Source organism: Pelophylax lessonae (assembly GCF_965119305.1).
Source record: "Pelophylax lessonae genome assembly, chromosome: 2".
In the NCBI taxonomy this organism is placed as follows: Eukaryota; Metazoa; Chordata; class Amphibia; order Anura; family Ranidae; genus Pelophylax; species Pelophylax lessonae.
Window position 1 is genome coordinate 33,825,257 of NC_138769.1, and position 21,991 is coordinate 33,847,247.

The 21,991-nt window shown below is 45.3% G+C and overlaps 1 protein-coding gene across 5 annotated transcripts in view; it reads left to right on the plus strand.

Annotated features, from left to right (window-relative positions):
* Positions 1–21,991, plus strand: part of TMEM39A (transmembrane protein 39A) — a 98,145-nt gene that overhangs the window by 62,256 nt on the left and 13,898 nt on the right. For 3 of the 5 annotated variants that reach the window (XM_082248357.1, XM_082248360.1, XM_082248358.1), the window contains exons 3-8: positions 6,674–6,712; positions 8,835–9,057; positions 9,470–9,553; positions 11,583–11,737; positions 18,064–18,412; positions 20,523–20,710. In XM_082248357.1, coding sequence (XP_082104483.1) covers positions 6,674–6,712; positions 8,835–9,057; positions 9,470–9,553; positions 11,583–11,737; positions 18,064–18,412; positions 20,523–20,710 — 1,038 coding nt within the window. The remainder of the gene's footprint in view (positions 1–6,673; positions 6,713–8,834; positions 9,058–9,469; positions 9,554–11,582; positions 11,738–18,063; positions 18,413–20,522; positions 20,711–21,991) is intronic. The other 2 variants (XM_082248359.1, XM_082248361.1) reach the window with 1 other exon arrangement.

Consider the following 21,991-nt stretch of genomic DNA (forward strand, 5'->3'; position numbering starts at 1 on the left):
TATTCCCCTTGCTCTAACGATCGCGGCGATACCTCACATGTGTGGTTTGAACACCGTTTACATATGTGGGCGGGGTTTCCACATGCGTCGCTTCTGCGCGCGAGCTAACGGGGACAGGGCGCTTTAATTTTTTTTTTTTTTTTTTTTTACTATTTATTTTATTTATTATTTTTTATTTTTACACCGTTTAACAAAAAAAAAAAAAATTGATCATTTTTATTTCTATTACAAGAAATGTAAACATTACTAGTAATAGAAATAGGCACGACAGGACCTCTTTTTGTGAGATCTGGGGTCAAAAAGTCCTCAGATCTCACAAGTACACTAAAAGATAGAAAAAAAGAAAAAAAAAAAAAATTATTATATAAAATGAAAAAAAAAAAAAAAAGGACATTTAAACCGGTTGCTAGGCAACAACATTTTCCGTAGCTCCGGTCCTCCAAGACCATAGAGTCAAGTGAGGGCAAGCTTGCCCTCACTCGACATCCTGTCTGTGAGGATCTGGGACCCGATCGTTTTCCCCGCTGCCGGCGGGTCCGGTAAGCGGGGAAAAGGACCGGACGCGGCGGGAGGGGGGGGGGCATCTCTTCCGCCATCCCGGAAGGGTGAACCCACGGCGAATCCGCCGATGGGACCAACCTTATCGGAAAGCCAACCGTCTACCGTTTAAAAAAATACCAGGGTTATGGCAGCTATCTGCTACCATAACACCGGTATTTAGGTTTAAACGGAGGATGTATATAAACCTTTTTGGACTTGGACATGGTGGCTGTATGAAGGGTGACAGGTACTCGGGTACTTTGTTGGGCAGGTGACAGGCAGGTGACAGGTACTCTGGTACTGATGAGCAGGTGGCAGGTACTCGGGTACTCCGATAGGCAGGTGACAGGTACTCGGGTACTCTGATGGGCAGGTGACAGGCAGGTGATAGGTACTGATGAGTAGTACTGATACTGATAGGTGATACTGTACTGATGGGTACTGATGATCAGTACTGATAGGTGATAGGTACTGATGAGTACTGATGAGTAGTGATGGGTACTGATGAGCAGGCGGCAAGTACTTGGGTACTTCAGGCGTCAGGTACTCTGATGAGCAGGTGGAAGGTACTCGGGTACTCTGATGGGTAGGTGACAGGTACTCAGGTACTCTGATGACGGGTACTCCGTTGACAGGTAATCAAAGTATCCGAGTACCTGTCATCAGAATACCCGAGTACCTGTCATCAGAGTACCCGAGTACCTGTCATCAGAGTACCCGAGTACCCGTCATCAGAGTACCCGAGTACCCGTCATCAGAGTACCCGAGTACCCGTCATCAGAGTACCCGAGTACCTTTCGTCAGAGTACCCGAGTACCTTTCGTCAGAGTACCCGAGTACCTGTCATCAGAGTACCCGAGTACCTGTCATCAGAGTACCCGAGTACCTGTCATCAGAGTACCCGAGTACCCGTCATCAGAGTACCCGAGTACCCGTCATCAGAGTACCCGAGTACCCGTCATCAGAGTACCCGAGTACCCGTCATCAGAGTACCCGAGTACCCGTCATCAGAGTACCCGAGTACCCGTCATCAGAGTACCCGAGTACCCGTCATCAGAGTACCCGAGTACCCGTCACCAGCCCATCAGAGTACCCGAGTACCTGTCACCAGCCCATCAGAGTACCCGAGTACCTGTCACCAGCCCATCAGAGTACCCGAGTACCTGTCATCAGAGTACCTGATGGGCTGGTGACAGGTACTCGGGTACTGTGATGGGCTAGTGACAGGTACTCTTTATTGGGGTGGGGGCAATCAGTGTGGTTGGGGTGCACTGTATTTGGTAACTAGCTGTTACCACACTCTCTTCCTCACACAGGATCAGTGTGTGAGGAGGAGAACACGGTGACAGCTAGTTACCGTGTTCTCTGTTGACATTTGTGACCGGCTGTGATTGGACACAGCCGGTCACATGGTAAAGAGCCAATTTCATTGGCTCTTTACCTAGATCGAGGATTGACTCTGTCCGAGGGACGAGCCTCGTCCCCGATCGCTGCTCTGCGCGCCCCCGGGGGCGCGCATTGCAGAGAGAACGGGCGGCTCGTGCAGGAGCCGCTCATGTGATCGGCTGTGACTGACACAGCCGATCACATGGTAAACAGCCAATATCTATTGGCTGTTTACCTTGATCAGGGATGGGCTATGTCCGAGGGACGAGCCTCACCCCCGATCGCCGCGCTGCGCGCCCCCGGGGGCGCGCAGTAGCAGCTAGAGCGGGCGGACGTCATATGACGGCCGCCCGGAGCGGTAAAGCCATCCTGCCGGCGTCATATTACTATGCGCCGGTATGGATGTGGTTAATGTGCATTAGTAGATTCCACTTATTTATGCAAATACTGACTTTAACCAATTCTGGACCGGAAGGATTTGTCCCTTTAATGACCAGGCCATTTTTTTGCGATTCGGCACTGCGTTACTTTAACGGAAAATTGCGCGGTCGTGCGACGCTGTACCCAAATAAAATTGATATCCTTTTTTCCCCACAAACAGAGCTTTCTTTTGGTGGTATTTGATCACCTGTACATATTTTTTAATTTTTTTTTATTTTTTGCACTATAAACAAAAAAAAAAAAATTTTTTCCCTTTCTGTTATAAAACATTCCCAAAAAAATTAAAAATCTAATTTTTTCATCCTTTTAGGCCAAGTTGTATTCTGCTACATATTTTTGGTAAAAAAAAAAATCCCAATAAGCGTATTTTGATTGGTTTGCGCAAAAGTTATCGCATCTACAAACTACGGGAAAGATTTGTCATTTTTATATATTTTTTTTACTAGTAATGGCGGCTATCTGCGATTTATTTTTTTGTTTTTTAGCGGGACTGCGACATTGCGGCGGACAGATTGGACACCTGACCTTTGTTGCATTTTTGGGGGGACCAGTGGCATTAATACAGTAATCAGTGCTAAAAAATATGCACTGTTACTGTAATAATGGCATTGGCAGGGAAGGGGTTAACCTAGGGGTGCTCAAAGGGTTAAATGTGTGCCTAGGGGAGTGATTCTAACTGTATAGGGGAGGGACTTGTGAAACGATCAGAGACATGTAATCATATATAGAAGGATCACAGGCGCTCTGTGATCATTTCGGAGAGAACGGTCAGCTGACGTCCTTTTTTTCCCACAAATAGAGCTTTCTTTTGGTGATATTTGATCATCTGTGCGATTTTTATTTACTGCACTATAAGCAAAAAAAGAGAGACAATTCTGAAAAAAAAAAAAAAAAAATATTTTTCACATTCTGCTATATAACATTCCCAAAAAAAAAAAAAAAGTAAAATCAAATAGTTTCATCCGTTTAGGCCAGTTTGTGTGTTTACAACAGCTGAGCGGCCTTCTCTCTCAGCGGGGAGCGATCGCAATCTGTGCCACCAGCCCCGTGCATCGGCATCCCCGCTGCCTAGTGGGGGCGGGAGCGCGCTGCTGGCAGTGCGCGCTCGCCCCTCAGCACCACGCACGCGACCAACGTAGTACTATGAAAAAATGGAAAGTGCGCTGATTAAGTATTGAAAAGCTGCTACCTTAGGGCTAATTAGTGAAATTGATAGGGATAGGTGTATCAGGTGCGCTAAGTGGGTGTTCGCTGTTCTTAGCCTCAGTATACGTGGGGAAAGAAAGGAACCGCCAATGGTGCAGGAGGGCTCCTATCTCAGTTGATGCCCAATCAGGAGGAAACGCGTCAGAGAGGAGGCACCGCATCATCACACACCGCATCATCACACACATTGTCTTACGGCGGTTAGCACTGCAGGCAACGCTGTCATCTGTGTTCCGCAAAGGGTGATCCTAATGCGTGCATTTTCTCATCTAAATGTAAGTGCGATTCTTTACATCAATAAAATTTTAAATGATAATGCACCATTGGCGGTTCCCTTTCTTTCCCCACGTATACTGAGGCTAAGAACAGCGAACACCCACTAGAGACCGACCCATTGTTGGAAGGGAGAAGTGACTGTTTGTTGGTTTACAGCTCTACCCATTCATTGATTTGGTAAGAGGCTTATCACCTCCATTCCTCTTGGAAGGTGTTAGGGGTAAATTTTCTAAACCTTTCTGGTGTCCGATCTCTGGAGTGGAATCACACATTTGTATGCCCTGTATTTTCATCTTTCTGGTAAGAAGCTACGCTGGTGGTGGGATATTGAATAGAGTCACAAGATCTTCACCTCTTCAGTTTGAAGGCTTCATCACGTTATATTTTATTTGGACTATTTTTGGATATTATTTGGGACTTTTTGTAGCACCATGCACATCTGAGACACATACCGGTGTTTTCACTGTTAATATTGTGGTTTTAAGTTTGTGTTTTATTAATCCTTTTATAAGTTTAACCACTTAAGCCCCGGAGGATTTGGCTGCTAAAAGACCAGGGGGTTTTTTGCGATTTTTTTACTGCATGACTTTAATGGACAATTGCGTGGTCGTGCGACGCTGTACCTAAACGAATTTGACGTCCTTTTTTTCCCACAAACAGAGCTTTCTTTTGGTGGTATTTGATCACCTGTGCGATTTTTTGATCATGCGCTATAAACAAAAAAAGAGCGTCAATTTTGCAAAAATAACAATATTTTTCACATTTTTTTTATATGAAATTCCCCAAAAAAAATGTAAAAATCAAAATTTTTTAACATTTTCGGCCAATTTGTTTTATGCTACATATGTTTGGTAAAAAAAATCGCAAAAAGCGTATTTTGATTGGTTTGCGCAAAAGTTATCGCGTTTACTAACCAAGGGAAAGATTTTTGTCATTATTGGTGTTTTTTTTTTAACGCGTAATGGCGGCGATCTGCGATTTTTTTTTTTTTTTTTTTTTTTTTTTTTTTTTTTTTTTTTTTTTTTGCGGTACTGCGACATTGCGGCGGACAGATCGGACCCTTGACTGACATTTTTGACACTTTTGGGGTTACCAGTGACATTACTGCAGTAATCAGTGCTATACATATGCACTGTTACTGCAAAAAATGACACTGGCAGGGAAGGGGTTAACTGTATTGGAGAGGGAGGGGTTAAGTGTGTCCTAGGGGCGTGATTCTAACTGTATAGGGACATGGCTATTGGTGTAAAAACAAAGATCAACGGTCCTACATAGTAGAACCGTCTGATCTTCATTTTTACACCAGGGAGAATGACGGGCGGCTTGTTTACATTAGCCGCTCCGCCTTTCTCCCTTCACCGGAGCGATCGTAGTGAGACCGGAGGACATCGAGTCCGCCGGACACACGCACTGACTTGTCAGTGAACGAGCCGCGGCGGGCGCGCGCCCGCCCGCAATTGGCTCTCAAGTCAGTGACAGGCGAGTGACGTACCTATACGTCACTCTGCCTGGCCGGGGCTGACCGCCGCAGTATATAGTCGTGCGGCGGTCGGCAACCGGTTAAAGCACAATCTGATGTTTACTTTATTTTTATGAGACCAGTAGCACATTGTTGGTTTGTTTAAATCATTCCTGTGTTTTCACTGCTAAAGATTTGGAAACATCACCCTATTGATTAGCGCACCTGATACACCAAACGTAGTACTGTCTGTTCGCGCAGCCGAGGCAGCCCACCGCAGTAAAACTGCAGCGGGCGGTCAGCAAGTGGTTTAAAGGGAGATTTAAATTATTCTGGGTCTGTTTTTGTTCAATAATTTTTTAACTTTTAGTGTTTAGATTTTTTTTAATTATTTTTTTTAATGTAAAAAAATAAAAGCTACATATATAAAACACTTGGGTCACAAAGCATAAAGTTAGCCCCTTTTACACTTGTGCGACCTAAAAGTCGTGCAATTTTTTGCCGCAATTTTGACTAGACTTGAAGCAATGCCTGTGTAATATTGAGGTTTCTGGACCTCCAAAATGCATCAAAGTCAGACCAAAGTAGTGCAGGGACAACTTTGAAGTCGCACAGATATGAATGGTACTCATTGGAAATCATGGAGTATTACTTGTCATGCGGCTTTGCAGTTCCAAATCGCACAAGTGTAAAAAGGGGGCCTTAGACTCTTTCTCTCACTGATTGAACATGTGTGGTATAGTCCAATGTTTCTCAACTCCAGTCCTCAAGTACACCCAGCAAGTCATGTTTTCAGGATTTCCCCCGGATGAAACGGCTGTGGTAATTACTAAGGCAGTAAAACTGATCAAATCACCTGTGTTTAAGTAATGGAAAGCCTGAAAACATGACCTGTTGGGAGTACCTGAGGACTGGAAAGCCCGAAAACATGACCTTTTGGGGGTACTTGAGGACGGTAGTTGAGAAACATTGGTATAGTCTGCAGGGTTCATTTACTAAAGCTGGAGAGTGCAAAATATAGTGCAGCTCTGCATAGAAACCAATCGGCTTCCAATATTTTTTTTTTTTTTGTCAAAAGCTTAATTGAAAAAGCTGATCGCCTACCAGGCACAGCTACACCAGATTTTGCACTCTTGTTTTAGTAAATCAACCCCAGTGGGTGCTCTGTAAATCCTTTTTTTATTATTTTTTTTTTTTTTTTCAACAGTGGAGCTAAAGAGAGCCTGGAAAATCTGAAAAAAAGAGCAGAGGGCTCCACCTGGTGGCTAGATATGGAAATATATATTTTTTTAAGCAAAATAGGCAAAGATAATAGAAATTGTAATTTTGTTTTTTCTTATTATGTTTTTTTTTTTTTGGCCATAGTAAAGAAAATGGGCACAAAACACCACAGTCCTTTATAAGGTAAAGTTGAGTGTTAGGCTGACGATCTTGCTTTGTTCCCCTGTTGCTCCAATCTGGTTGTTTTTCTGACCTTGGGATGTTGGTCATAGAGAGATTTAATCATCTGAATGCAATGGATTAGAAAGCTCTTAATGCCTAAGTTTAGATAAAAAAAAAAAAAAAGTCTTCACAAGGGACAGCACTTAAGGTCAATGCAACGTGTCCCTTGTGCTGTTGGCCAGTCCCTCTCGCTGTTGATCCCAACCCCCCCAATCCCACATTGATAAAGTCACTGGACCTACCACAAGCACTTGTCAGAGTGTTGACTATGCCTCTCTTTCCACCCCCTTTTCCATTCATACAAGCCTTATTATAGATTCCATTAATGAAAAGTGCTCTATAAATGGAGGGCGAGCAGATAAATGAAAGGTCTTCCTCCTCCGTTTTATAGGGCGCTTTTTGAACTTTCATTCATGACCGTTTGTGACCTGAGATTAGCTACAGCTAATCACATGGTACAGGGTGCTGTGATTGGCCCAAGTACCATGTGATAGCTGTGGGCCAATCACAGCATCACAGTAGTAAGCACAACAGTCATTTGATGGGTACTACCAATTATAGTGATCACATGACACCCTGGCCTTTCACAGTGGTCACGGGATCGGGGGGCGCCAGTGCGCATGTGCTTAGCAACATGGCAATACATCACTGAGCTTGCAGCTGCTGTCCTGCTGCATTAAGTGTACTGTGGCGGGGCAGAAAACAGAGGAACACACACTGTGAAAATTGTAATGTCTCCACTGGCCACTAGTGTAAGGAAATGTACTCTCTATCCAGTGGTCTGTTGAAAGGTGCCCCAATAAATTGGTGGTCAGTGTAGTAAATACTACTTCCATGGGTGGGCACTGTTGAAGCGACTCTTTCTATTGGTGGTCACTGTCAAAGTGACCCTTTCCATTGGTGGTCACTGTCCAATTGGGGGTCACTGTCGAAGCGACCCCCTTCCAATTGGGGGTCACTGTCGAAGCGACCCCTTTCCATTGGGGGTCACTGTCGAAGCGACCCCTTTCCATTGGGGGTTGCTGTCGAAGCGACCCCTTTCCATTGGGGGTTGCTGTCGAAGCGACCCCTTTCCATTGGTGGTCGCTGTCGAAGCGATTCCTTTCCATTGGGGGTCGCTGTCGAAGCGACCCCTTTCCATTGGGGGTCGCTGTCGAAGCGACCCCTTTCCCATTGGGGGTCACTTTCGAAGCGACCACTTTCCCATTGGGGGTCGCTGTCGAAGCGACCCTTTCCATTGGGGGTCGCTGTCGAAGCGACCCTTTCCATTGGGGGTCGCTGTCGAAGCGACCCTTTCCATTGGGGGTCGCTGTCGAAGCGACCCCCTTCCGTGGGTGGTCAGTCTAGGTGGAAGATTAATATCCGCCATTGCACAGGGAACTCCTATCAGTCTCTGAAGGAACTCTGGTTGAGAAATGCTGATCTAACTAGTAGGGTATAAAATCACAAAATGAGAGAGCACACCAGCCTTGTGCATTACCTTTTATCACACGGTAAAATGACAGATGTGTGACCATCCATGACATCCCATAGACAGGACCTCCTCACATCCTGTAGACAGGACCTCCTCACATCCTGTAGACAGGACCTCCTCACATCCCATAGACAGGACCTCCCCACGTCCCATAGACGGGACCTCCCCCACGTCCCATAGACGGGACCTCCCCCACGTCCCATAGACGGGACCTCCCCCACGTCCCATAGACGGGACCTCCCCCACGTCCCATAGACGGGACCTCCCCCACGTCCCATAGACGGGACCTCCCCCACGTCCCATAGACGGGACCTCCCCCACGTCCCATAGACGGGACCTCCCCCACGTCCCATAGACGGGACCTCCCCCACGTCCCATAGACGGGACCTCCTCACGTCCCATAGACGGGACCTCCTCACACATAGCAACATGGAAGATAGTAAACTCTAGCTGATGTGTTTTGAGGGACAAATACTCTGAGGAAAATTACATGAGATCTTGTTCCAAGTTGATGACTCAGAAGGTACTGTAGCCAGAAAATTACAGTGCCATCCAGGCAGTTAACAGACCGTTATATGTGACTTATGTGTATTTCTGTTTCTTTCTCAGGAATGGTAGTGCCGTTGGCCTATCCGCCCCTCCAATAACTGCCTTGATAACCCCTGAACCCGTGCGTCACTGCCGTATCCCTGACCTGCCGCTGGACGGAAGTCTCCTCTTCGAGTTCCTCTTTTTTATCTACCTTCTTGTGTCACTCTTCATCCAGTACATCAATATATACAAGACAGTGTGGTGGTACCCATATAACCACCCTGCCTCCTGCACCTCTCTGGTGAGTCAGCGGGCAGTGAAATGAAACCATTCTAATGTACTGTATGTGAGGGTAGAAGAGGCAGACAATGTGCTTGGACCGCCCAGGGATAGAAGGTTTAGAATCATTCTACATTCAACAGTGGTCTGCAAAATGTGGCCCTTTACCTGCATTATCTGGCACTATTCCTCCCACTGACACCAACAGTAAGGCATAATTGCTGCCACTGACACCCACAAAAGGGCACTGTTCCTCCCACTGACACCAGTGATGGGACACCAATCATGGTACAAATGCTGTTAGCGGGTTCAATACCAGGATGGCAATGGTGTGACTGTGCCAGTGTCATTTTTGACTGTAGTACCTATTTTACACACTAGGTTGCCATAAAGACTAGAGATATTCACATTCAAATTTGTGTTTTATTCTGCAGAATTTCCATCTCATCGATTATCACCTGGCAGCTTTCATCACAGTCATGTTGGCCCGGAGACTTGTCTGGGCCCTTATTTCTGAGGTGAGTTCTCTTTCCTTTTATCTGTGTGCTGCCTTATTCCAATGCACAGAATGGCCCCAGATCAAGCAAGCACTGGTGTTGATTTACCAAAGCTGAAGAGTACAAAATCTGATGCAATTTTGCATAGAAACCAATCAGCTTCCAGGTTTTATTGTCAAAGCTTGTCAAGCTGAAGTTAGGTGATTGGCTACCATGCACATCTGCACCAGATTTTGTACTTTTCCCCCATATTAAAGCGGCAGTAAACTGCACCAAATTTTTATTTTATTTTTAAAACCCTGCAAGGTAAAGGCTAGCACATTATGTGAGACTTACCTTATAATGAAGTCGTGTTGTCTGGAGCTTTGCCTCCGCTGACAGGCGCTTCCAACTTTACCCAGTCTTCTTTCCGGGTCCGCGCCATCCGGCCGTCTGTTTGCCCGCGAGGATGTCACTCTTGCGCAGGAGTCGCGGACCACGGCACAGAGCTCTAATAGGACAACAAGGGTATCCTGTCCTTTCAGAGAGCATGTGCCGGTGATGTCATCAACTGTGTGCAGTGTGAATATTCACTTTACCTACAGGTAAGCCTTATTATAGACCTACCTGTAATTTCAAGTTCCAAAAAAAGCTTTACTTCCACTTTAACCTCCTTGTTGATTGCTTAACCCATATGTGCAGCGGCAGGGCAAGAGAGCTAACACTTTGTCTAGAGTGGAAGAGGATAAAACTCAACTTTCAAAGCCTTTGGTGTTTTTTTTTCATTGCAATCTTGACAAACACCTTTTGTTATATGACAAGTATGAATTGCTCTGACAGAGGGAGAGAGTACAAGTAAATAATCTAAAAACCAACCATCCCTCATGACTGCACTCTTTCCAGACCCTATTAAAAGTTTCATCTTTTAATAGGGTCAAAAAAATAAAAATAGGGTTGGAAAAAAGAAATTGATACAATACTTGCCTTCAATCCAGAGCTGTCCTCCACAGTAATTATTTTCTGGCACTAGATCCCCTCCAATTGTTGGGTTATATGATTGTCTGTATCCTTCAACTTGCTTCTTCAAGATCCCCGGCTGTCCTGGACCGGCCCCCATTCTGTGACTGGGCGGTGAAAAGAGAAGCAGCTCAGTGATGGGCTCATTTCTCTGCCACTTTGCTCTCTTCTCCTATCAGCATGCTTCTTGTCAGCACATGAACGGATTAGCACCTTCTCCTCATTGCAGTCTGGTCTGTTGCTGTACAGGGACTGCTGGAAGCTGCTATCAAGTCAAATTCAGATGCTTGCATTAAAAAATACATTTATTGATGAATTGTGATTACAGAGCTGCAATCGTTTGAGTTGTTTATATCCGTCTGGAATTAAAGCTGAATTCCTGGAATTCAGCTATTTTGTAAAAAAGTGAAGGTCAGTATGAATTACGTCCACGTAGCTGCACGGCATCTCTTTGGTTTATCTCTATTATTTACATCTGACCGGTTTGTTGCTCTGCCGGAGAGACACCCCAGGATCTGAGAGGAGAAAAACACAGAGCAGCTATACCAGCCCCTCCCCTCTGCTGCCTATTCACAGAAGCCTTTGTATTTTGTGAATGTGTTCATATAATACCAAGGCTTCTGTGAATGGGCGGGGGGGGGATTTGTGGGAATAGCTGCTGCAGCGACTCTCCTGTTTAAGATTAGAGATGAGCTCAGGCGTCTTCGAGTTGCTACGTGCCTGATCCCGCCAGGAAGTCGACGCTGCACTCCACTAATCACAGGCAGTGAGATATTTCCCGATCTGTGCATCTGCGGATCGTGAAATGTCTCACTGGCTGTGATTAGTGGAGTGCTGTGTTGACTTCCTGGCGGGATCGGGCATGTACAAACTCGAACACGCCCGAGCTCATCCCTGTTTAGGATGCAAAGCTCAGAAGGATCAGTGTTTATACTCATAGTGTACCTTTGCTTTTTTTTACAACGGATATGCATTCCTGAAATTCAGCTTTACGTTTCAAGTTTCACTTCCTGCGGCAGACTTTTTGGCTAATTATTGCTTCTCTCTCTTCCAGGCTTCTCAGGTAGGATCATCCTCCATGGTCCACTATAGCGTTTTGATCACCGCCCGCCTGGTCCTGCTCACGCTGTGCGGTTGGGTGTTCTGCTGGACCCTGGTCAACCTGTTCCGCAATCATTCAGTCCTGAACCTCTTGTTCTTGGGCTACCCGTGAGTTAATGCTACAACCTCTTCCATGTGTTTGTGTGTCAGACTGTGAGAGACAGGGGGATACAGTGAGCCTAAATGATCACTATATACAGTGCCTATAAAAACGTATTCACCCTTTCAAGACTTGTTTTATAGTCATAGTACATTTAGTCAGGGTGGATTTAATTTTGTTTGCGTGACACTAAAGTGCTGGATAAATTATCTTGTGTTTTTACTCCAACCTTTCCTAAAGTAAGAACCTGATGAGTTGTTTTTGGCTGTTTTTGACCGTCATGCCTACCTATATGGCATAAAGTATATGGACCTTTTTCCAGTTCATGTGTTTCCAATGAAAGGTACAGTTAATGCTAGAGCATACAAAGTCAATTCAGTTTAGTTTAGTTTGGGAAGGCCCTTTTTATTCTAGTAAGACCGTGCCTCTGTGTACAAAGCCAGCTCCATAAAGACATGGTTTGGTGTGGAGGAACCTGAGTGACCTTCACAGAGCTCTGACCTCAACCATACTGATCACCCTTCATAAAGACATGGTTTGGTGTGGATGAACCTGAGTGACCTTCACAGAGCCCTGACCTCAACCATACTGATCACCCTTCATAAAGACGTGGTTTGGTGTAGCGGAACCTGAGTGACCTTCACAGAGCCCTGACCTCAACCATACTGATCACCCTTCATAAAGACATGGTTTGGTGTAGCGGAACCTGAGTGACCTTCACAGAGCCCTGACCTCAACCATACTGATCACCCTTCATAAAGACATGGTTTGGTATGGAGGAATTTGAGTGGCTTCTATAGAGCGCTGACCTTCATGATTGTGAATGGTTGGATCAGACGGCCCTTTGAGGTTGGCTCGGGTGTGCGTCAGGGGTGTCCTTTGAGTCCTCTGCTATACGCGTTCACAGTCGATCCCTTTATCAGGAGGTTAGAGAGTGGATGGTTGTGGGGGGTGCCTTTGGGCATTCCTGGTGACCCCCCCCTTTGAGGGTTGTGGCCTATGCTGATGACGTGTCTGTTTTCATCTCTGGGACAGAGGAGGTGGAAGAGGAGGTCTTGGTGATGGAGCAGTATGCTGAGGCATCCGGCTCAAAGATCAATCAGAATAAGAGTGACTTTTTTTGGATGGGAGAGGAAGGTGATGGCTTCGAGCTTCCGGACACCTTCGCATAGCCCCGGCAGGAAATTAATGTTTTAGGCATCAAATTTGGTCCTGACGATTACGGTCGTGCAAATTGCGAAAGCAGGCTACAAGATGCTGATGCCAAGGTTGCCAGCTGGAAAGAATGGAAACTCTTAAAGGGGAAGGATTGACCTGATAAAAACTTACCTGATCCCTGTATGTCAGCTTTGTCTTTGTTTTTCCAGGTCTCTCTATGCAAAGATCTACATCTGTTTCTTTCAGTTGTTATGGGGGAACAAACTGAACCTCATTAAGAGGTCTGTAACCTACCTTCCCAGGTGAATGGGTGGCCTAGGTATGGTGAACCCGGTGGTATTCTTTCTGCTGATGTTTTTGAAACATAATTTTGGTAACCTACTGGCAGAGGAACCGCCTGGGTGGGTTGGTATTTTTCAGTCCTGGTTTAGGCCTTTTCTGCGAAGCTGGGAGAATGGAGGGCCAGTGAAAAGTGTGAGGGTCTGACATTGTAAGCTCCCGGCTTACGTTGCCCCGTGCCTGAAAATGCTTCAGCAGTGGCGAGTGACGGCGGAGGAAATTAAGTCTCTTCCTCGGAAAGCCTTGGAAAGGAGGGTTGTTGAATCTGCCTTTAGCGAGCCACTGGCTCTCGTTCCATGGCAGACTCTATGTGAAGGGCAACTTGAAGCATCGCTCTGCGGAGAACCGTGGTTGTCCAAGAATGGAGTGTGGCGGTGTGGAGGAGACGATGGACTATTTCTTGCTACAGTGCCCCTTCAATATAGAAGTCTATAAGAAGGTGGGTGGGGCTCTGGGTATCCCTTTCCTTTCCCGCTTGAGCTATGCGGAATGGTCATACTGGTCTTTTGAGATGCATCGGGATTTTGATTTTGAGACACTTTTTGTAGTTAGCTAAGTAGTCCGTTACTTCACGTAGAATGCATGGTTGCAGGTTCCCACTCGGGAAAAAGTCCTTCCTGTTGAGGTGGGGGTGTACAACATTCTGGGTGAGGTTGGGAAGATTTGGGGTCTTGAGAAGGACAGGTGGCGGCTGGGAGCCTGGACAAAGGCGTGGAAGAATGTCTGTCAGTCTCTGGGTGTGCAGGTTTTTATTTCTGTTCTTTCACATCCCCTAGATCTTATATAAGGTCAGATTTTTGTTAAAAGGCTGCATGCATGGGTTAAATGTGTAATTGTTTCTTAGCCTGAGGGGATGTTTAGGTGGAGGTTAGGGCTTTGTAGTGCATTATATACACTAAATAATATTAAGATATATCTGGGTTTGTATGTTTTGGTTCTGTTTGTTTTCTGGCAAAAAGCTAGTTTTTTTTTTTTTTATGCTGAAGTGAGCTCATTTTTTTTTGTTTATATATCCTTTATTTATTATGTAAATATGTTTCCCTTTCGTTCATTGACAGATTCAGCTCCTGGTATTCATAACTATTGGGTTATACTGCCCCCTGTAGGAGTAGGATACTAGGCAGAAAAGAATTATGGCTACACCCATGGGCAGTCCCAGGGGGGATACTCCCCCTCTCTCTCTGCTATAGCCACTCAGTTTTTTTTCTGCCTAGTCAGGAGTAAGGACCTAGTTCCTTGCTGGGATCTTTGGTCCTGGCAATTTTTTTTATTTTTAGAGAGAAATTTTACGAAGCTTGACTTATCTGGGCCTGATGCTGGACTCTGCCTTAGCCAGAGTGCTCCTTCTTCTGGACAAACTCCAGAAATTGCAGGCTGCAATTCGGCTCCTGCTGTCCAACAGATGGTCGTCCCTCCGGACTTGCATGCGGGTGCTGGGCCTGATAGTGTCTACCTTCGAGGTGGTTCCATTTGCACAGTTCCCAGCAAAGGGAGTTTCTGACCAAATGGGAAAAGACTCTGCAGTCTCTGGACAATCAGATCCGGCTGAGTCGGGGAATGAGGGAGTGCCTGATATGATGGCTTTGTTCTCCGGTGCTTCGGCTGAGAAAATCCTTCCTCCCCTTGTATTGGACAGTGGCCGCCACGGATGCCAGCCTGTCCGGCTGGGGAGGCGTCCTTGGCAAGCATTCTGCTCAGGGGATCTGGACGCTAGAAGAGTCCAGACTACCGATCAATGTCTTGGAACTCAGAGCGATCAGACTGTGTCTGGATCATTGGACGGGATCGTCTTTAGGGTTGTCCAGTGCGCATTCAGTCGGAAAATGCCGTGGCTTATGTCAATCACCATGGTAGCTCTGGAGGTAGTTGGCATTCTAAGGTGGGCAGAACTGTGGGCAGAACGGTTAGACCCAGCCCTCTTCGCCATACACACTCCCGGGGTGGAAAATTGGTAGGCGGATTACCTCAGTCGGCAGGCGTTTGACCAAGGGGAGTGGTCCCTTAATCCGGAGGTTTTTCATCATCTGTGTCTCCGGTAGGGCACCCCCGAGGTGGATCTGTTGGCATCTCGGCTCAACAGAAAGGTGCAGAGGTTTGTGGCTCAGTCAAGGGATCCTCTGGCGGATGCCACAGACATGCTGGTGGACCCGTGGGGTCAGTATTGGTTGATTTACGCCTTCCCTCCTCTCAAGCTTCTGCCAAGACTTCTATGCAAGATCAAGGCGTTCCTTGGCAGATTCCGCTCAGGGAGGATCTGCTGTCTCAAGGACCAATCTTCCATCCTGCTTTACAGTCGCTGGCTTTGATGGCTTAGCTGTTAAACACAAGGTGCTAAAGAATAGGGTTTTTCTGAATCGGTGATTCCTACACTGTTAAAAACTAGGAAATCTACTTCTAGGAAGATCTACCATCGTACGTGGAAGACGTGCATTGCGTGGTGTGAGTCGCTTGTGGTTCATTCCTTGCTCCTCCTTGGTGGCTCTGATCTTGCCCTTCCTTCAATGGAGGGGTTAAACAGAAGTTGGCCTTGGGTACCATCAAGGGCCAGGTGTCTATTTTGTCGATCTTCGTCCAACGAACTTTGGTCACACACTCTCTGGTGCGTACCTTTTCTTCAGGGTGTCCAACATTTGGTCCCTCCAGTGCGGGCTGCGTTGCCGTCTTGGGGTCTCAATTTGGTGCTTTCATCTCTACAGAAGCCTCCTTTTTAAAATATTAGGGACATTCCCCTGCTTACGCTGTCCCAGAAGGTGGCCTTTTTGGTGACTATAACCTCTGCGCGCGGGGTGTCGGAACTGGTGGCGTTATCCTGTTGTTCACCTTATCTGTTGATTCACAGGGATAAGGTGGTTCTTCGACCCTGTACGTCGTTTCTTCCAAAAGTTGTCTCTGATTTTCATTTGAATGAAGACATTGTGTTGCCTTCCCTGTGTCCCAGGCCTAAATATTCAAAGGAAATTGCCTTGCATGCCTTGGATGTGGTCCGGGCAATTAGGGTGTACCTGGCAGCTACAGAGTCTTTCAGGAAGTCAGACTCTTTGTGCTCACAGAAGGACCTCAAAGGGTTGCCTGCTTCCTCTGCGACTAATCCATCTGGAAATGGACAAGATGGGGGTTCAGGCCTTTTCCATCAGGGGTCAGGTTCCTCATTTCCCTGTCAAGGCGTACTCTACTAGGGCATCAGTGACGCAGGGTTGCAAGGCGGCCACCTAGTCGTCGTTGCACACTTTTACAAAGTTTTATAAAGTGGATGTGTTGGCATCTGCGGATGCTTCCTTTTGGCCGCAAGGTTTTGAAGGCTGCTGTTTAAGAGGACCTGATCCCTTCGGAGGGTGTATTGTTTTTTTCAGGTGGGCTCCAGTTGCCTGGTTGGCTACGGTTTAGCCTTGGTTGCTTGTTCCCACCCCTCATATTTAACACTGCTTTGGGATGTCCCAATGGTTATGAATACCAGGATCTGTGTCCGTCAATGAACGAAAGAGAAAATGGGATTTTTGACTTGCTGTAAATCCATTTTTCTGATCATTGACGGACACAGCACCCACCCCTCTGTGGAGTTATTATTCTCCTGACACTGTAACAAAACTGAGTGGCTATAGCAGAGAGAGGGAGTATACCCCATGGGACTGCCCATGGGTGTAGCCAGAATTCTTTACTGCCTAGTGTCCTACTCCTGTAGGGGGCAGTATAACCCAATGGTTATGAATACCAGGAGAGGTGTACGTCAATGAACATCCAGTATGTTTGTAACATTTTTTAGAAACAAAAAGTTACAGAGCCCTGACCTCATCCTTGGATTACCATCCATTAGGACCTAGTTGGATGAGTTTGGTGTGGAGGAACTTGGGTAACCTTCACAGAACCCTGACCTCAACCCTACTGACCACCCTCCATAAAGACATGGTTTGGTGTGGAGGAACCTTAGGGTAGCCTTCACAGAGCCCTGACCTCAACCCTACTGACCACCCTCCATAAAGACATGGTTTGGTGTGGAGGAACTTTAGTGTCTTCTACAGAGTCCTGACCTTAAATTTACTGAACACCTTTGGAATGTATTGGGATGCCAAGTGTGAGGCAGGTCTTCTCCTCAAACCTGAGTACAGGCATACCCCAATTTTAAGTACACAATGGGACCAGAGCATGTATGTAAAACGAAAATGTACTTAAAGTGAAGCAATACCTTTTTTAATTTCTCAATGCATGTAAAAACACTAGCTCCATAGGAAATCTTTGTCATCTTGACATGGCACTGCTCCCAAACCATAAGTGATAAGGACACCAAGCTTGGGGAGCATGTTAAGGGGATCCAGGACTATGACATGGTAGATTACCTAGGAAAGCTGGCCGGCCACAAATAGGATATGTTGTAGTCCTGGGTCCCCTATTGGTGCTCCCTAAGTTTGATATCCCTGTCACATATGCCATGTCAAGCTGACCAAGATTTCCATTAGACGCCAATGTTAAAAACCGGGAGTAGTGCCATGCCAAGCTGACCAGGCTGTGTCCGTACTCGCGAGTGTACATAAAGTGAGTGTACTTAAAACAGGGTATGCCTGTACCTGACCTCACAAACTCTTATGGCTGAACAACTACAAATTCTCAGACAAGCTTTAACTTGTGGAATGTCTTCCAAGAAGAGTAGGCGATGGTGTAGCCACCAAAGGGTACAATTCCATATTAATGGCCATGGCTTTGTAATGGGATGTCCAACAAACTGATATAGTTGTGAATGTCAAGTGTCCACTAATTGTTGGCTGTTGTTTGGAAGTTTTCTTTGTTTCATTTTTTATTTCATTTGTATTCATATCTCCCGTGTGTTTCCTCCATCTCTTTCCAGATTCGGAGTCTACGTACCTCTTTGCTGCTTTCACCAAGACAACCGCTCCCAGCCTCTGCCCACAGATTGTGGATACCTCGTACAGGATTCATTGGTAGAGGACGGTGCTAATGACGTAGCCAGCCTTGTCAGACCCAAAGACTTTCTGTCCCTCCTCCGCGAGTCCCTGAGGGAACAGTTCAATTCCCCCCCTTCCATCCCATCCCACAGCTGTCCGCTGTCTCCGGACCTCATACGTAACGAGGTGGAGTGTCTGAAAGCGGACTTCAACCGCAGGATTAAAGAAGTCCTGTTCAACTCCCTCTTTAGTGCCTACTACGTGGCGATTCTGCCGCTGTGCTTTGTAAAAGTAAGTTTCCTCTTCTTCATTTGTAAGCTTGGGGAGGTGAAGTTTATTACTGAACAGTTTAGTTGTTTGTCCTTACCTATTAAAGAGACCCTGTGGCCACACCACTCAGCAACAGTCTCCCCATAAAATGATATACACAATGGGTAAAGAAAAGAATCCCCTCCCTTTTTATAATAATCACATTTTTGTTGCTTTGGAACAATGTAGACACACGGTTTTTGTTTTATCTAGCTGTATTTACTCCAACATCCAAGTGAAAGATATAACGCAATGTCAGGGAAAAAAAATCAAAAAACCGAATGAGGCACAAGTCAGGAGATGGATAAAAAAAAAAAAAAGTCAAAAGCTTTTGTGTGTGTGTGTGTATATAAATATGTATAGTGTGTGTTTGTGTGTGTGTGTGTGTGTGTGTGTGTGTGTGTATATATATATATATATATATATATATATATATATATATATATATATATATATATATATATATATATATATATATATATATATATATATATATATATATATGTGTATACACACACACACAGTGCTTTGCGAAAGTATTCGGCCCCCTTGAACTTTGCGACCTTTTGCCACTTTTCAGGCTTCAAACATAAATATATAAAACTGTAAATTTTTGTGAAGAATCAACAACAAGTGGGACACAATCCTGAAGTGGAATGAAATTTATTGGATATTTCAAACTTTAACAAATAAAAAACTGAAAAATTGGGCATGCAAAATTATTCAGCCCCTTTACTTTCAGTGCAGCAAACTCTCTCCAGAAGTTCAGTGAGGATCTTTGAATGATCCAATGTTGACCTAAATGAGTAATGATGATAAATAGAATCCACCTGTGTGTAATCAAGTCTCCGTATAAATGCACCTGCACTATGATAGTCTCAGAGGTCCGTTTAAAGCGCAGAGAGCATCATGAAAAACAAGGAACACACCAGGCAGGTCCGAGATACTGTTGTGGAGAAGTTTAAAGCCAGATTTGGATACAAAAAGATTTTCCGAGCTTTAAACATCCCAAGGAGCACTGTGTAAGCGATAATATTGAAATGGAAGGAGTATCAGACCACTGCAAATCTACGAAGACCTGGCCGTCCCTCTAAACTTTCAGCTCATACAAGGAGAAGACTGATCAGAGATGCAGCCAAGAGGCCCATGATCACTCTGGATGAACTGCAGAGATCTACAGCTGAGGTGGGAGACTCTGTCCATAGGACAACAATCAGTCATATACTGCACAAATCTGGCCTTTATGGAAGAGTGGCAAGAAGAAAGCCATTTCTTAAAGATATCCATAAAAAGTGTTGTTTAAAGTTTGCCACAAGTCACCTGGGAGATACACCAAACATGTGGAAGAAGGTGCTCTGGTCAGATGAAACCAAAATCAAACTTTTTGGCAACAATGCAAAACGTTATGTTTGGCGTAAAAGCAACACCGCTCATCACCCTGAACACACCATCCCCACTGTCAAACATGGTGGTGGCAGCATCATGGTTTGGGCCTGCTTTTCTTCAGCAGGGACAGGGAAGATGGTTAAAATTGATGGGAAGATGGATGGAGCCAAATACAGGACCATTCTGGAAGAAAACCTGATGGAGTCTGCAAAAGACCTGAGACTGGGACGGAGATTTGTCTTCCAACAAGACAATGATCCAAAACATAAAGCAAAATCTACAATGGAATGGTTCGCAAATAAACATATCCAGGTGTTAGAATGGCAAAGTCAAAGTCCAGACCTGAATCCAATCGAGAATCGTGTGTATGTGTGTGTATATGTATATATAAATATATATATATATATATATATATATATATATATATATATATATATATATATATATATATATATATATGTGTGTGTGTGTGTGTGTGTGTGTGTGTGTGTGTGTGTGTGTGTGTGTGTGTGTGTGTGTATACATATAATATTATATATGCACAGTACAATATTTTTGTTTTTGCTAATCTAATGATTGGTAATATAATAATGCCTCTTTTAGGATTGTTCAATCTGGTTGTAACAGCGCTTTAGCTGAATGATGACCTCCATGTGTTTTCTGAATGTATTCGATGTTTTGACGATGTGTCTTGCTTTGTTTGCAGAGCACTCAGTATTATGACATGCGGTGGTCATGTGAGCACCTCATCATGGTGTGGATCAATGCCTTCGTCATGCTGACCACACAGCTGCTGCCGCCCAAGTATTGCGACTTGCTGCACCGGTCGGCGTCACACTTAGGAAAGTGGCAGAAGCTGGAGCATGGGTCATACAGCAACGCACCACAGCACGTGTGAGTCCTCCCTGTCTTCATTTTATAGTTGGGGCATTGGATTACCATTGTGTACGCTCGCGTCAACTGAGCACGCAGTGTAGCTTCCAGTATCTCATGATTGCTTCAGTAATAAATTAAAAAGCAGATCCGACTGAGACCAAAAATTACATTTCAAATTGCTTAACCACCTGCCACCCAAGGACGTTCATGTTGAGTTGCAGTGGTTCCCGGGTTCTCCTGTCCCACCGGAAAACCCAGTGGTTTTCCCGGCTGATCATAGAGATTGTCGAACTGGAAGGTCCCTGATGATTTCTGTGCTAAAGGAAACTGGAAGTGACAAACATTTTCGTCACTTCCGAATTTCCAGTTGTAAACGGCGCCAGTCTTCGTTGGATCTCTCTATAAAGAGTACCTGTCACTGCCTATTGCTATCACAAGGGATGTTTACATTTGTTGTGACAGCAATAATAGTGATTTAAGAAAAAAAAAAAGAAAACTTAAAAAATCCAGTGTAAAAATTGTAAAAAATGTTTTAAAAAAAACGTTTCTTTTTAAAGCACCCCCATCCCCCTGTGTTTGCTCACAAAGGCAAATGCATACGTAGGTCGTGCACGCATATGTTAATGGTGTTTGCACTACACATGTGAGGTATAGTAAGAGCTATCATTTTAGCACCAGACCTCTCCTGTGTAACATCTAAAAGCTTTTAAAGCATCGCCTATGGAGATTTTTTAGGTACGGTAGTTTGGCGCTGTTACATGAGCGTATTCAAAGAGTGACATGTTGGGTATCTATTTACTCAGCATAACATCATTTATATTTTACCAATCAATAGGGTATTGGGTTTTTGTACAAAACTTTGCCTTTAACCACTTCCCGCCGGCCCAGCATCAAATGACGGCGGAGCGGTGCGGCTCTCGTTCTGGGATGACGTCCGATGACGGCGCCCCAGTACGGGCGCTCTTGCATGCCAGCTGGGGCACGGAGCACGGTGATTTACAGCCGCGTCGTGTACCTAGCACACAGCGCGACCCCGATTTTTGTAAAGAGCCAATGATGTGTCTCTTTACCCATGTGATCGGCTTTGTCCAATCACAGCCGGTCACATGTAAATGAGGAAGTGCCGTTTTTCTGCTCTCCTCGCCTCACACTGTCAGTGTGTGTGGTGAGGAGAGCCGATCAGCAGCTCCTCCTCGAAGGGGAGTACAAGACAAGTAATCAGGGCACTGATGATCAGTGCCGTGATTACAATACAGTCAAATAAATGAACATCAATGACAGCAAACATGGCACATCAGT